The sequence below is a fragment of the Rutilus rutilus genome, assembly GCF_951802725.1.
Source record: "Rutilus rutilus genome assembly, chromosome: 19".
Lineage (NCBI taxonomy): Eukaryota > Metazoa > Chordata > Actinopteri > Cypriniformes > Leuciscidae > Rutilus > Rutilus rutilus.
The window spans coordinates 35,873,377-35,890,564 of NC_140232.1; the positions used below are offsets into that span (position 1 = coordinate 35,873,377).

The 17,188-nt window shown below is 41.0% G+C and overlaps 1 protein-coding gene across 2 annotated transcripts in view; it reads left to right on the forward strand.

The window, feature by feature from the left end:
• The window catches only part of tmed7 (transmembrane p24 trafficking protein 7), a 24,184-nt gene extending 7,025 nt beyond the window's left edge, over positions 1–17,159 (forward strand). For both annotated transcript variants that reach the window (XM_084389061.1, XM_084389060.1), the window contains exon 4: positions 16,578–17,159. In XM_084389061.1, the coding sequence (XP_084245187.1) occupies positions 16,578–16,814 (237 nt within the window). In that variant the 3' untranslated portion in view covers positions 16,815–17,159. The remainder of the gene's footprint in view (positions 1–16,577) is intronic.
• The last annotated feature ends 29 nt before the right edge of the window (positions 17,160–17,188 follow it).

A 17,188-nucleotide genomic window follows, 5' to 3' on the forward strand; every position in this document is an offset into this window, starting at 1 on the left:
AAACAAAGGCTTTAAGGCATCAATACGATTCTTAACATAAGATTTCACCCCCCCCCCCACAACTTCTCCCCCGAAGTGCTGCTGGTGACCTTCCAGTGTCCTCCATGCACTGGGCTTTACCAGGACCCTTCCCAGAGTGGATGTAGTCCATCAGAGGTTTTTCCACAGCCTGGATCTCTTCTTTAGACCACTTTCTCCGTGGGTTTTGTGAAGATACTGAAAATAAAAATAAATATTAGTAATTGGGATTGGGATAAAAGTAATTGTTATCCCACACGACATGAACGTGAATAACATATCAAATAAATACATGGTCTTCAGTTTTTCTCTCATTGGTTTACAGTTTTATACATACGTTTTTGCTAAAATCTAGTTAGCATGGTTGAAAATCTGTAAATTCTGGCACATGTTTGCAAGCATGATACCTATGAACAATATAAACAGTGATACTATATTAAAAAGGAATATTTTGACAAAAATATTGCTATCTAAAATGTGTAATGGACCTGGGCCGAAAATGGACCAAGCCAAACATGACAAAATATTCAGGTTTTATTGGTCTTAACCATAATTACTGCTTGGGAAATTGAAGAAGTAAATTTGTACAGGAGGACTTTTCCCTTTTCTTTTCTTTTTTTACATGTTTAAGCCTTTAGAAACGAAACATTTACGATATAGGACCTAATTAAAGCTGCACATAATGGGAGGGGTTTACCCATGCTTAAATTATATTGGCCCACGGTGAACAACGGCAACAGATCTTAAAAAACACAGTTATAAGGATTTTGCTTGTAAATGAAATGAAAATATAGTTTAATATATTTATGATTGATATATTATATGGTGTAAATATACTGAAAAATATATGAAATAATACATTATATTTTACAATATATTGAATAATACACAAGGAATTGCCACTTTTCATATATAAAAAATACATTTATAATAATATATTTACACTATAAAATGTAATTAATTGAGTGTACTTCAAAAACATGAGGAACAAGATTTCCTTACATTTCTTAAGGGTGTTTTAATCAAAGTTGTAAGTTGCTAGTACAAAGACTTAAGAGTGTTGGGACAATGATACTTTGCATGTATTTCTATTTATTAAACTGTAAATACTTTGTGCATGTCTAAAACTTCACTGAATAAATGCATTTAAAAAAAGAATAACTCAAATAGAGTTACATAGTTTTTAGATAAAGCAACATGCAGCATATTCTCAATGTTTCTTGTTCTTGTATATTTTAAGTAAAAATATAATACAAATGTAATATAGTGCACACATTTAGCAAAATACTCCTCTATAGATATTTTTTCTAGCCAATTAACATGCAATGGTCATTAAATGGCTTTCCTGAGGTAAATGTAATGTTCTGTGACATAGGCTAATTGTTCACCTGCAGTTTTATTGACCTCTTTCCATGTCTAAAAAACTAAATGGATCGATATTTTGTATGAGGCATATATACCTTTCGGTAAGTTGTACTGCATCTTTAAATAAAACGTAACAGATGATCGGTTTACCTGAACTGAGGCGCTACAGCGATCTGTCAAGTCACATTTACAAGTGCCAAAACGGTATTTATCGTCTGAACTTCGTAATAAAATGGACAGAACATGAGAGCTGAGAATTTTTTTCATATCATAAGTAGGGGTGGTGAAAAAAATCGATTATTGATTAATCGCGAGTATGTTATGGACGAGTATGAATCAATTATTCAATTTTCAAAAATCGATTTTTTATAAATACATAAAAAAAAAAAAAAAAAAAAAAAAATCCACTCTGCGTGCATTTAGAGCATGTTATGTTATGAGAGGCGAATCACAACTACTTCAGAAAACCCAGCACAATATACGCTGAAATAAAAAGTATTTCACCTCAGAAAAACGGATGTTCCTGTCCTGTCAGCCGTTATACTGTACTCGTAGCGCACACTCTTCAATTGCACGCGCAAATGCGGAGGGGCGCGCCGTGTATCGCTTCACTGTATAGTGCAAAGTGCAAAGGAAACTACGAGCATGCAACGTTGTTACGTTGTAAATTAGTAAGTCATGAAATAAAAGTAAAATACCAATACATCACGTTACTAGTATGTCGTGTGTTAGCTGAGAAGGATTTGCATGCAGGGATGATTTTCATTCTATTCACCAGGAGCAGTTTCCATGTTTCATTAGCAGTTCTTGTTAGTATTGTGTATTCACCATGGTAACTGTCGTTTCAATATTAACCCCAAAATGCCACTTTATTTTCACTTTGTGTTATTTTTTATATTTGTAAAATACTGTGGTGGCTCATACCAACATTGTATTAACAAAAGCTAGTTTGGGACTGCTATTTAATATCTTTAGCTGAACACCTTGTCTTTCTAGAAGAAAATTGTCCAGTTTCTACAGTATGTTGGTTCTGATCTACTTCCTAAAGGAAATAAGCCTTTCATTTATTTGTTATTGTTTAGTTCAACTTGAGTCACAACACAATGTGATGTATTCATTTCTGTGTTCTACAGAACATAAGCTACATACAAATAATTCTGAACTACACGACACAGAAAGTGCTTTGAGTTGTTACTCAATAAAAGAGTTAAGTAATTCAGCAGCTGACTTTTTTTAATACTGCAATCACTTTGTAGTGTATTTTCGTTTACTGTTGTGAACTGGAAAATCAATAATCGCTAATCGAGAATCGTTAATAATCGAAAATCGACTGTAATCGAATCGGGACTTCAATAATCGTAATCGAATCGAATTGGGAAATCAGACAGATTAACCACCCCTAATCATAAGTAACCTGCTCTGTCTAGTTAGGGTTAGTGTCAGTGTCCTCTTTGCTCCGCGATTTTTCTCTGCGTGAGAAAATGGATGTGTGGCGTGAGAGCGTGTGAAAAATGAGCCGGATATCAGTGCTTACCTTGGTTTAGAATGGCTACTTCTAAAGGAATGAGTGAAGCCCTTTCAGAATCTGTGCGTCCAAAACGGCAAGTCAGACTGCCGGCCTATAGACCCTTTTACAGTTGGTAAACATAGTGACGTATTTGTGTGGCCGGGGCTTAGCTGGAGGCAGAAAGATCCCTCTGGCCGCTTCACTAACGTTAGTTTGCCAGTTTGATAGCTTGTTTTTTTAACAATGACTGGAGAAAATCCAATTTTATCTTAATGTGCAAGGTCACTCACTGTCCAGGACCGCAATTGTTATTTGCAAAAGTTAATTTTAACGGACGGAAACAGATGACCGTACACGCGCTCAGTCAATGGACGATCTGACAGGATTAACGTTAACGCTACCAACAGTTGAGTGGCCTGACTTCTACACCTACCCGATAGAGAAACTGAGGGTAACGAGAAACTGAGGACATATAAATCTTTAGATGCCTATAACTATGTGCTGAATGGTCATGTAAAGATTTGTGTGTACGATCCGCAGTTCTGCCTAGCAAGCGCCAAGAAGACGACAATGTAAAGAGTGACATATTACTGTGCAATTTTAAAGATGTGGATATTTTCTATAAATAAAAATTCCAGATACAGCATACTCATTTTTCATCGATTCTTGCACCCAACAACACAACAAGATGACATTTAATAATAAAAATAATAATTTAAGCTCCTTATTATGTAGCCGAATCTGTGTTGGTTTGTATTGGCCGCCTCCAGTTTTCCGTTTGTTTTGCCTCCAGCTAGCGCCGTGACGTAACTGTGACGTCGGGGCAAAAGAGGTCTATTTGTCAGACTACCAAGTGAATATTATAGGCCACAGAGAACTGACTTCCTCTAATACAGAAGATACTGCAGCACAGACTACATTTAGACTCGAAGAGGAGTTCAATGCAGGGAGTGATGAAACTGCCAGAACGAGGTACAAAGCAGGTTCAGCAGTGGCCAGACCTGGAAGTCGGTATGTAGAAAGAGATGAGTGGGGAGCCTTTTATACTGAATTAGAGAACATTCAAGCTCAAATTGGCCAAGACAATAATCTCATACAAAGTTTCCGTGATCAAGTGCGCCATCATGTGTTATCCAAATACCGTGGGACTTTGGAGGAAACCTAAAGTGCAGATACTCACCTATCACTGAGAGATGACCGAGCCTCTTTTCCTAAAGCAAGGCAGCCACTTTCACACCCTTCTCACTCATCAGCTTCCTTCTCTGCAACACCCCAAGTCTCACCACTCCGTACCCAGGTATCAGCGGCGTCCTTGGCTGAGTCCCATTCAGTTACCCATCTAACACCACAGAGACCTAAAACGACAGTGGACAGTCCTCAAGAGGATGAGTCATGGCCTGAACCACCACCTCCAGTATGTGACGATGTCCCTTATAGAGCTAGGAAAGACCATGCATTCCCAGTCACTTACGTTACTTCTGTTAGTTATTCAATCCCAGTGAAACTAGCAGCAGAGAGATTAGTAGCACAGCCCTATTTTGGACAGCATGCTCCAGTCAAAGGAAATGCATTCCATAATCAATCATTCAGGCCTCACAGAGGGGATATCATGACAAACCCCACACCATACAATTCTCAGGGTCAGGGCAGTCCAACATATCATTCCCTCACCTGCCCTCCTACTACTGCTCCATATTTAACGCCTCATTCTGCACCCTGGCTGGATGTTCCTTCGCCACCTCAGCAACAAACTGTGTATGCTCCACAATCAGTGCGGCAGAGTGACCCATGGCTTACACACCCAGAAATGCCATACAATCAGCCACAACACCAGCCTTATGAGATCTTTCCCTCATCGCTGCCAGTACAGGAGAAACTATCTAGGTCCCAAACCACGAATTCCCATGTTGATTCAACGAGACCCTGCGGAGTTCGCCAGGCTGAAGATGTCATTGGAGAATCTAATGCTACCGAGCTCTTTAAATATTGGTAGACCATCTTGAATTAGAGGAAGCCTCCTTTATCGCTGACTCTTACCTGAACTCTGTCACTCCACATTCTGACGCAATGACAGCCTTAAATGAGAGGTTTGGTCAGCCGCATCAGTTAGCACTTAAAAGGATAGCACAGGTCATGGATGCTCCTGACATCAAGCGAGGGGATCATGAGGCATGGTAAATCCTTGGCAGGTAAATCCTTGGTGGAACTAGCAAAACCGAATAGGTGGTGTCAAGGTCCATCTTTCCTTTAACGAACCCCTGATGAGTGGCCAGAAGCTCCAGCAGGGACAGTTGGAGAAGATCCTACAGAGCTACGACGTTCCTTGTTCTGCCATTACATTTCAAGTTCTGATAGGTATGTCCCTTACCCACCAGGTGTGCTACATGGAGTGAACTAGTGGAGGCCACAGCAAGCACCCTTCAGCAGGAGAAAGCGGAGCAAGCTGCTCCATCTAGTGCAAGAACTTATCAGCAGGCAGTCTCCCTCCTCCTTAAACAGTCCCAGCTCGACAGTTTCCTAGAGGACTATAACCTTCTCAAAGCCAATAAACCAGTTCCTTCCAGTAGCCGCCATCTTGTTCTGGCTCCTGAGTTTGATGCAACAGAAGAGGTCATTCGGGTTTGTGGAGGCCTCCGAAGAGCAGAGGATTTGGAAACTAACTTCAAACATCCTATTGTGCTGGATCCGAGCCACTGCATCACCGAACTGTTAATCCAGGATTTCGACCAGAGATTATGCCATCCTGGACCAGAGCGAGTCTTTGCTGAACTCCGACGGTTGTACTGGATATTGAGAGGGCGTGAGGCTGTTAGGAAGCATCAATATGCTTGTCTGGAGTGCCGGAAGTTAAGATCCAAACCTGTTTCACCGAAGATGGCTGACTTGCCTCCTGCACGACTGCGTTTGTTCAAGCCAGCGTTCTATTCCACTGGGATGGACTGCTTTGGGCCTTGATGTACTTACCTCTATCGACACAGATGCCTTCTTGATGGCAGTACAGAGGTTTACAGCACGTCGTGGTACCCCTGCTGAACTTTACTCTGATCAGGGGACAAATTTCAGAGGGGGAGAGAAAGAGTTGAGAGAGGCTTTCACTGTCATGAATTCTAACCTGCAAAGGTTACTGGCAAAACATCAGATCAACTTCCATTTTAATCCTCCAGCAGCTCCACACTTTGGAGGAGTGTGGGAGTGAGAGATTCGCTCTGTAAAAGCAGCACTTAGCACCACAATTGGAGCACAAAGCATTCCTGAGGAAGTACTGAGAACGGTTTTAATTGAAGTGGAGGCAATCTTGAATTCCAAACCGTTGGGGTATGTGTCAGCTAACATCTCAGATGTTGACCCAATAACACCAAATCATCTTTTGATGGGGCGGCCCAGTAGTTCATTGCCGCAAGTTGTCTATCAAGATTCTGAACGCCTAAGTCGCAGACGGTGGAGACAAAGTCAGATACTGGTGGATAATTTCTGGGCCAAGTTCATCCGCTACTACTTACCTGGTCTTCAGCTCAGGCAAAAATGGCAAAGGACTACCGAGGATATTACTGAGGGGTCTGTTGTAATGATGGTTGATAACCAATTACCAAGGGCTCTATGGTTAGTAGGCAGGGTGGTAAAGGTGTTTCCAAGCACTGATGGGCATGTGAGAGCCGCTGAGGTAAAGGTTAATGACAAGAGTTTCATCAGACCTGTGGTAAAGCTAATTCAGCTGCCTGAATTGCCCAAGGAGGATTAACAGTCAATTGGAACACATTTACACTGCAGATGTGGGGGTGGCTGTTACAAAGGTAGCACAAAGGTGCCAACTAGTGGCTATTAGTGGATGCGCGGGAAATGATCGCGCACGTGAAATGCGCGTGAAGAATAACAGCTGCGCTCTCCTCAGGAAGACTGTTATAGAAGTCACGGTGCGGTGTTCGTGTTGAACAATAATAACTGTGTACGTCCTTGCGAGAAAAGTGAGTTTCATCTATTCTTTACTTGTTTAAGATTGATTATATATGTAAATATCTAGGAATAATCGAGTATTTACATTTTACATTTACATTTAGTCATTTAGCAAACGCTTTTATCCAAAGCGACTTACAAATTAGGACTAAATTAAGCGAGTCATCATGAAGAGGGAAAAACCACAACAACGCAAGAAGTGCTCAAAATATGAAGTTCAGGCATTATTCAGAGTAGCATAAGCCTGATTAGTGATGTTTCAAAAGGGAAAGGATTTTTTTTTTTTTTTTATGAGGTTAAGTGCTCACGGAATAGATAGGTTTTCAGCTGTCTTTTGAATGTTTTCAGGGATTCTGCATTCCGGATGGGGGTGGGAGAGCGTTCCACCAGCATGGAACTGTGAATGAGAATGTTCTGGAAAGTGATTTTGTGGCTTTCTGTGATGGAACCACGAGACGTCGCTCGTTGACCGATCGTAGGCGTCTGGTAGGGATGTAGACTCGTAGGAGTGAGTGAAAGTAGGAGGGAGCTGAGCCTGTGATAGATCTGTAAGCAAGCGTCAATGCCTTGAACTTGATGCGAGCAGCGAGAGGTAGCCAGTGCAGAGAGATGAACAGAGGAGTGACGTGGGCCCTCTTGGGCTCGTTGAAGACAAGATGAGCTGCAGCGTTCTGGATCATCTGTAGGGGTTTGGTTGCACATGCTGGAAGTCCGGCCAGAAGAGCATTGCAGTAGTCAAGCCTAGAGATGACCAGGGCCTGGACGAGAAGTTGTGTTGCATGCTCAGTTAGGAAAGACCTGATCTTCCTGATGTTGTGCAGTGCAAACCTGCATGATTGAGCTGTCTTTGAAATGTGATCTGTGAAGGTCAGCTGGTCATCAAACGTTACTCCAAGATTTCTGACCGACCTTGATGGGGTGATTGATGATGAATCTAGCTGGATGGTGAAGTCGTGCTGTAGAGACGGATTGGCAGGGAGGACGAGAAGCTCAGTCTTTGCCAGGTTGAGCTGCAGGTGATGTTCCTTCATCCATGTGGAGATGTCCGCCTGACTGCTTGAGACCCGTGCAGCTACTGTGGGATCATCTGGTTGAAACGAGAGGAAGAGCTGTGTGTCATCAGCATAGCAGTGGTAGGAGAAGCCGTGTGCCTGTATGATGTGTCCCAGTGATGTGGTGTAGATGGAGAAGAGGAGGGGACCAAGAACTGAACCCTGGGGAACCCCTGTGGTCAGTTGATGTGCTCTGGATACCTCGCCTCTCCATGCGACCTTGAAGGACCTACCTGTGAGATAGGACTCAAACCAGTGGAGTGAAGTTCCTGTGATGCCCAGTGATGAGAGGCTGGACATAAGGATCTGATGATTCACAGTGTCGAAGGCAGCAGACAGATCCAGGAGAATGAGGACTGAAGATTTGGAAGCAGCTTTTGCGATCCGTAGGGCTTCTGTGACTGACAGTAATGCAGTCTCAGTTGAATGCCCTTTCTTGAAGCCAGATTGGTTGACATCCAGCTGGTTGTTTAGAGACAAAAAGGATGTTACTTGGTTGAAAACAGCTCTTTCAAGTGTCTTCGCAATGAATGGTAGGAGAGAGATAGGTCTGTAATTCTCTACAAATGATGAGTTTAGCGTTGGTTTTTTAAGCAGTGGGGTAAACCGAGCCTGCTTGAATGCTGTGGGGAAAGTGCCAGTATGGAGGGATGAGTTGATGATGTGTGTGAGTGATGGTAGAAGTGTGGGAGAGATGGCTTGTAGAAGGTGTGAGGGGATGGGGTCTAGAGGGCAGGTGGTAGGATGACTGGAGAGGAGAAGTGTAGATACTTCTTACTCGGTTAGCGAAGAAAAGGAGGACAGAGGGATATTGGCTGTGGAAGGGGTCGGTCTGGGTTCCTGTGTGTGTGGAGCTGAGAACTGACTGCTGATAGTTGTTGTTTTGTTGGTGAAGAAGTTCGCAAAATCGTCAGCAGTTAAGGAGGAGGCGGGTGGTGGTGGAGGTGGACAGAGGAGAGAGTTGAATGTCTTGAAGAGTGATCGTGTGTTGGAGGAGCTGTTGATCTTGTTGTGGAAGTATGAAGATTTTGCAGCATGAACATCAACAGAAAAGGAAGAGAGGAGAGATTGATACATACTCAGGTCAGATGAGTCTTTTGATTTGTTCCATTTCCTCTCTGCTGCCCTGAGTTCGGTCCGGTGTTCACGAAGAACCTCAGACAACCAGGGGTTGGAGGGAGTAGCGCGTGCTGGCCTGGAGGAGAGAGGGCAGATATTGTCTAGAGAAGAGGTTAGAGTGGAGCATAAGGTGTCTGTTGCGGTATTCACATCCAGAGATGAGAATTGTGAGGGGAAAGTGAGCGCAGGTTTCGTCTGAAAGTGAATGGTGGTGGGGGTGGTGGTGCAGGGTTGAGAGTTGTAGACTGAAAGTAATGAGGAAATGATCTGAAACATGGAGAGGTCTCACCAAAATGTTGTCTGTGATGCAGTTGCGTGTGTAAACCAGGTCCAGTTGGTTGCCTGATTTGTGAGTACCTGAGGTGATGAGTCGTTTGAGATCGAAAGAGGCTAGGAGAGAGATGAAGTCTGTTGCATGCGGCTTTTCGAGATGGATGTTGAAGGCACCGAGGACTAGAAGTGGGGTGCCGTCCTCAGGGAAAGTGGACAGCAGCACATCCAGCTCATCTACAAAGTTACCCAGCTGACCTGGGGGTCGATAAATGACTACAATATGGATCTTAATGGGAGTTGTAAGTGTAATAGCATGATATTCAAATGAGTTGTTGTTGCATAGAGAAGAGAGCGTGGAGTATTTGCAATTGTTAGAAACGAGAAGCCCTGAACACCCCACCTCTCCCAGACTGGCGAGGGGAGTGAGAGAAGGAGAAATTGCTAGAGAGAGCAGCGGGGGTTGCTGAGTCTTCTGGACGAATCCAGGTCTCAGTCAAGCCCAAGATATTAAGAGTAGAATGAGATGCAAAGGCTGGAATGAAGTCAGCTTTATTGACTGCTGACTGACAATTCCATAGACCAACGGAAAGAGAGAGAGGAGTGTGTGCGGATGAGAGAATGGGACGCAGATTGGCAGTATTGCGCTGCCTTTTGCGCGTGATGAAAGGGCGTTGCCGAGAGATAACAGGAATGTATTGAAAGCACATGTTGATTAAGGTGAACAATAAGATAAAAAGAGGGAAGGAAAATGGAAAAGGAGATACTTAAGTGCCTTTCTAGTGTCCTTGTTTGGTGGAGTCGCGCAGGTAGAGTCGATGGTCTTTACCCGAGTCGGTCTTCACACGAGGAGGCTGAACACGAGAGCTGAACGCTTCGAACGAATCGAAGATGGGCTTACCTTGACTAAAATGCAGCACTGAAATAACAGGAGAACAGAGTATTCTAGAAAAAACACTTGCGCGCTCTTGCCGTGCCTCTTGTATGCTGCTCGCTGGTCCTCGTATGCTGCTCGAGGTCATAAATCCACTCGAGAGAAATGACGAGTCATGCCGTGTAGTTAACATAGAGTGAACGTCATTGTAGAATGCTGATGCATGTTATTTGTAACTGATTTCAGTTTTGTGTTTGTATTATACAAACAGATATATCATTATTGTTTACATTACTTTTACATTATTTGTTCTGTAGCGATTATGTTAAGGAATGGTGACTCACATGTTATAATTCACATGTTTAAATTGGTGTACTGTGTTAGATATAATGCTAAGCTGATGGATAGACTTCATCTATAATATTACTTTATACAATGTTATATTTATTATTGTTTGTTTTTTTGTTTCAGCTACACTACATACACTACACTGCATTCATACCCTTCAATACCTGATGTAAACATACCATTCCTGTTAATCTGAACTGAGAGGCAACTACTTCATTCAAGTCTGCATCTGTAACCAGTGTGTAATGTATGTCTGTGCTGCCGAAGATAATTCAGTATTGTCCGAAGATTGTCCTGCGTTCTGACCGACGCTCCAGGGCGAGAACTATAGCCTCCTAAGCACCTGTGGTCCTTTCTCTAAAACAACATCAGTGCGCACGTTTCGCGAAGCATATACGCAGTGTTTAAGCGGTTGATGGAAAATAAGATAATGCACGTTCTATAAATCTAAATTCTGATCTATTATTTTTCACGGTATTTTGAAGTGCCCGCGATAACAATATTGTGCATATTCATTACCGCGGTTTATCGCATTAACGAATACCGGCACATGTCTACAGTAACCACAATTAAAAATTTTCTTCCAATAATATTCAAGCCTTTTCTAGCTTTCCCATCATTCCCTTTCAGTAGCTGACTACATACCTGCTGAATCTGAAGCACCATTTCCAGTCTCATTTTCAGAGTCAGATCCATCACTGTCCATCAGTACTCTCTCTATAAAACACAGTAAACATACAGGTAAAATTAACAAGTAGCGAACAAAATATTTTTTAAACAGCTACATTCAACCAATGTCTATAACCAACAATGGAGTTCCAGCTGATCATTTCCAAGTATCAAAATAAGGACGATATCAATGACACCAATTTAGCAAAACCTGTAGTTACCACAAATTTAATGTGAACTGTCACTTTTAATTTCATACAATGATAAAAAATTACAACAAAACAAACTTAACTACAGTATCCACTGAAATTGACAGTACACAGGACAACATGTTGTATTTACTCGACACGTACAGTTAAGTAATAATATCAATGTCCAGTTACTGAACCATTACTAACGTGTCAGAGTTTAGGGGTAATTGCCCAAATTTATTTAGCCATCAGAAATAAATTTTCACCAACGATGAATGCATTTAAAAGTACTTTTTTTTAGATATCAGCGAGGTATTTTTTATCTTTATATTGAACACGAAAAGTACACTTTTGGTTTCACAATAACATGATGATCATATGGCTAGACATATTTATATTGTTTAATGCCACAATACCAAATCTTCTGTCCTTTGAAAGCGTTTCAAATGTTTAACAAAAAAGTAAAAATACTGAAATGTTTTTTTAAATGAACTTTTTCACTAAAATAAGCAGATATAGGCTAATCACCTACTTGCCTTGATTTCTAACAAATGATCTGTTTTCTTTTTTAATTAAACCATAAAGAAAATGTACAGATCAAGTTATAACAAAAAATTTAAGTTTACAAAAATCAACTTTAGATTGTATTAATTACTACAATCATCCCTTAATTACTTTGTGATAATGTAGTGGTCTCTAAACTTCTTTTTAAACTGACCGGTTATTAATTAAAACATTATTTACCTATAAACAAAAGATAGCAGATTAAAATATTGAATTTCATGCACATCCATGAACTTGGCATGGTGTTGCAAGAGACTGAAGGGCGCATGGGGGGCTATGTTGGATATTTCTTTTTCTCCAAGGTTGTGCTTTTAAAAACCTTGGTTACTCTGGCTCATTAAGCTACATATATAAGCTTTAAGAATTAGGCTATTTTAAGCAATAAGTGACGCTCTACAATTTGACATACCACAAATGAGTAAAATGTGTTTTGTAGCCTACTATCTTCTCATTATCTCACCTGTGCATCCAGAGCTGCCATTCGTAACTTTAGTCTGCAAGCACAAGTGTCATAGACAGTCAGACATCATGGTCAAACATCACATTACACTGTATTTAAAACTGCAATGGTACAATTTGGCAATATATTAAAGAAATTGACATTGTAACATAAACCAAAACAATTTCATTTTGACTGAAAATAAATGCCATTTATTGTCTGGTCTTGAAAACTGCATTACAGAAGTAGAAAAACTTGTCCTAAATTTATTAAACTTCCCTCTTGCTTTTGTAAACCCATTATTGATGTTTATAGTGATAAAACGCATGAATCTCAGGCCTGGCCTCAGACTCCTGTAGGCCGCAAAAGATCCAACTCCTGGCCATCTTACATTAATGTTATCAACAGTGAGCTAATCTAGGTGAAGTAACAGGGACGCAAAATATATAGTTCAGAAGTTACATAAAGACAACAACATTTTAAAATTAGGCGAAGTTTAAAAGCGGATTACCGCTAAACATGCAGTCACCTATGCAATCCTATCTGTGGCCTTAAAACATGAGCTTAAGACTCTTAGGAATCTAAAGCCCTAATGGATATATTATTATTAGACTATCAATATTTTCATTTTGGTACATTAATCTATACTTTCTGCAAAGCTGCTTTGAGATATGATTAATGTGAAAAGCGCTATAGAAAATAAAATGACGTGACATTTACGTTACGATATATGTGCAAACAATATGCAAGTTAAATAAACAGCACCATATTATTTTGAGAACCTTGTACAAGAAGTCAAAAACTTACCTTTTCGTCGGACATCTTGCCTCCTCCGTGTCTCGCCGCGTCCGTCGCATCCCTGCCTCTCGAGCCTCTGAGTGTGTCGCAGGTGTGAGACCCAGGAGAGTGGGGGAGGGGACGGTCACGGTGGGGACTCGAACCTCAGGTTCTGTGTGATCTGGGTCAGCCATTACTGACACTCGCTCGGCGCACTATATATATATAGCTATGTTTATTACCCGCGCTTTTTATTTTTTCTTGTGCGGTTTTTGTATTCTTTTAAAAAAATGATGTATGCACTTATATGCTCTGATAATATAGTGTATAGGATATATGCTGTTATAAAAGAAATACATTTTCTGCTCAAATTCAGATATAATGTTTTTTTTTAAAGTACAAATAAAATGACAGAATGTAGATGTTAAAAGACATTAAATGTAATATTAAAAAACAACACATTAATGAATGGAACCAATTTGGAACTATTAAACAACTCACAAAAAGATTGACATTCATAAAAAAAATAATAATAACTATTCCAAGACCTTGTAATCAACAGAACATATATTATTTTTACCCTCTGAGAGGACATCAAATAAATAAAATAGGTTTGAAAGAAGTAAGGCTTGTCTTCAGTGAGACCACACTATGGATACGAGGCCTCCACACACGCTAACGTCCTTTAGAAACTGTCTACACTGATCCTGAAACTCTTTAACTGATCATTCTCCTCATGACTGTTAAAATAACAACAAACATCTTCACAAAAAGTGCTCTCCTTGGTTTTACTGTTCAAGACAATGACTGAAACCATGTATTGCTAGCACTTCTCTTGCTACTGCTTTCTCTCCAGACACACTGCTTGTTGAATTCCTCATTTGTAAGTCGCTCTGGATAAAAGCGTCTGCTAAATTAATAAATGTAAATGTAAATGCGCTCACCTAATCAGCAGTTCGCCAGGTAGAGGAGAATGGAGAAAGAATTTATTTGCAAACTACATAAATTAACTGTCAATTCTAGTTATAAATACTATAACGTGATTTAATTTATGGTAAGAATAACACATAGTAAAAATAAATCAAACGATGATGCGGTTTCTCCACACTGGGACACGCTTCTGGCTCAGCCACTGGTTCAGATTCTCCCACAATTACATGAAACTATTTACAATAACACGTACTAACTTAAACAGAAATAAGAGTGTGTTGTACACATTTACGTTTGCATGTGTACTGCATACATGTACGTGCATACACTGGTGTGTGTTAGACTAGTGATTATGACACAGTGCTCATCATTTCCAGGATCTGAGTTCACCTTGTCAGAGTAGCCATAATGATTTAGCACCTGTGGTCACCAACATCTGGACCCAGAGGTCAATGTGCAGCTAGAGTTAGGGTTAGGGTTAGAGTTAGGGTTAGGGAGAGGTACTGGTCCACCACATCCAGGGTTAGGGTTAGAGTTAGGTTTAGGGAGAGGTACTGGTCCACCACATCGAGGGTTAGGGTTAGGGTTAGGGTTAGGGTTAGGGAGAGGTACTAGTCCACCACATCCAGATGCTGACAGCACCTCTGCTTCATGCCCTGCTGGCTCTATTAGCTGCTCTGCTAACACGACTGCTGGTGATGGTCAGTCCTCCACTGTGGCCTTTAGCTGTTCCTGCTGCTCCTGCTGTGACACTGGGAACGGGAGCGCAGACGCTGGCACATGCTTACCTCAGCATCACAGGGGCATTAGCCATGTTCTTAGCTAGCGATCATTGCCCCACTTCTGCTTTACTAGCAGCACATCTGGATGCTGGATCAGTATTTCTACATCTGTTTATCTCTCACTCTGTGCTGTCCACTTCCTTTAGCTTCATGAGAAGAGCTGTGTCTGGCCCGTTCTCCCACATTGAGCGCTCTTCTGCTGAGAGTCCTGCTAAAGCAGTGTCAGTCTCTCTCTGTTAGCTCAGAGCATCTAGTAAAGCACAGGGTGTGGAAGACTACTGATAAACTGTGAGATATGAGGTATGAGGGTGTCATGTGCTGCTCTGTTAGCCTAGCGGCTAGCATTTACCAGAAAATAAAGGCATAAAAATAGTGTGTTAGTAGTTCACTTTTAAGGTTTTTGAGAGAGCACAGAGAATGTCTGTAGTTATCAAATATCACACCGTTTGTGCAAAGGAATTACAAAAACAGACCAAAATATGTTGAATCCTATTTGTATGTAGTGATATATTTAAAGAAAGCCAGAAGATTAGAAATAACAGCAGCTGCCAATTTTAGAAACAGAGATTGTATATTGTCAGGGCCTGTTAATATATATATATATATATATATATATATATATATATATTTTTTTTTTTTTTTCAAGTTTATTAGTGATCTGTTGAAAGTGAACTCTTTGATTCTGTGTAATGTATGCAGAAAGGCTCTGTCAGAAGGGTACCCCAGAGTGGAAAAACTGTATTATCATTTACTGATCATGATTTAATTAGATTAGAATTAAATGATAATTACATATAAGAGGAATGATATAATAATGTATTATAATTACTTTAACAAAATCACTTTGGAGTGTTTTTAACCTAAACTGACAATGAATTGATTTAGTAGATAATCCCCCCATACAACAGTCCACGCAGAGGCGAGACTGAAACCCTGGAGCTGGCCAACCTCGTTTGATTTCTTTCCTATTGTCATCAATAATGAGTATATGAATATAGAAAGATCCTTGATAAATTACATAAATGGCATTTTTAACAGATCTGTTATATTCTAATCATTTGATTCCTTATGAGGAAATATAGCAAAGAATTTGCTAAATTAAAAAAAATAATATTCTGTTTGTGGCTCAGTCTATCCAGAATTTTCATTCTAGTGTATCAACAGTACATTTATTTAATTCTGTTTATTTTATAAAGTAATATAAATAACTAAATAGTATACTAATATCTAGTAGAAATATATAAAAATAAAAACCCTATTAACTTATCTCACTTTAGTGAAAATAGTTTAATTTTATTATTGACCAACACCCCCGATAGGGCGCTAGAGAGTTTCACACTTTTCCAGAACAATGTGACTCGTGGGGACGGCAATACTCTGTGTGACCACCAGGGGCGCATAGATACACACTCACACAGATTTTTGTCTTGAAAACGGTCTTCATGGGGACTTCAGAAAAAACTGCATGGGGCGTGTCTAGACACTGTCTGGGAGGTGCCTAAGGGGCTTTGCCCGTGGGGACCTCAATTTAGGTCCCCACGGTGACACGAGTCCCCACGAGTCTGTGTGCATTCAGGTTGAAGTCCCCACCGGGATAGAAAAACAAGAACACACACACACACACACACACACACACACACACACACACACACACACACACACACACACACACACACTCTCAGTGACCTGAGGTGATCATGTGATCTGCTGCTGTGTTTCAGATGGAGTCGGCCTGCGTCTCCATCCACGAGGCCCTGAAGTCTGTGATCGACTACCAGACTCACTTCCGGCTGCGCGAGGCTCAGGGCCGGAGCCGGGCCGAGGACCTCAACACCCGCGTGGCCTTCTGGTCCGTGGGCGAGGCCTTCATCCTGCTGGTGGTGAGCATCAGTCAGGTGCTGCTGCTCCGGAGCTTCTTCTCCGACAGGAAGACCACCACCACCCGCGTGGGGTCATAGGTCGGGACTCTCACGCTCATATCCAGCGGGAGTTCTGCTGGCGGTTAATTTATTTTGTGTTGACTTTACACACGATGTGTGTGTGAGCGTTAGCGGATGTGAGTCGCTGTAGACCTGCTCATCATCATCATCATCATCATCATCCTCATCATAGAGCCACTATTAAACGCAGGAGAGCTTTATTTGCTTTATGTTGTATAAAACAGGCATTGCTCATGTTTCTCAGTCACTGTTTTCTTTTCAGGACATCTGTAATCTGTGTGTTTTATATTAGCGGTCTGTGTTTAATAGTGGTGCATTGATCTCTTTACGCTGTTTGAACGGGCTAATAAACGTGTGGAGGAACGTCTCCGTCTCTTCATGAACCCTCTTCT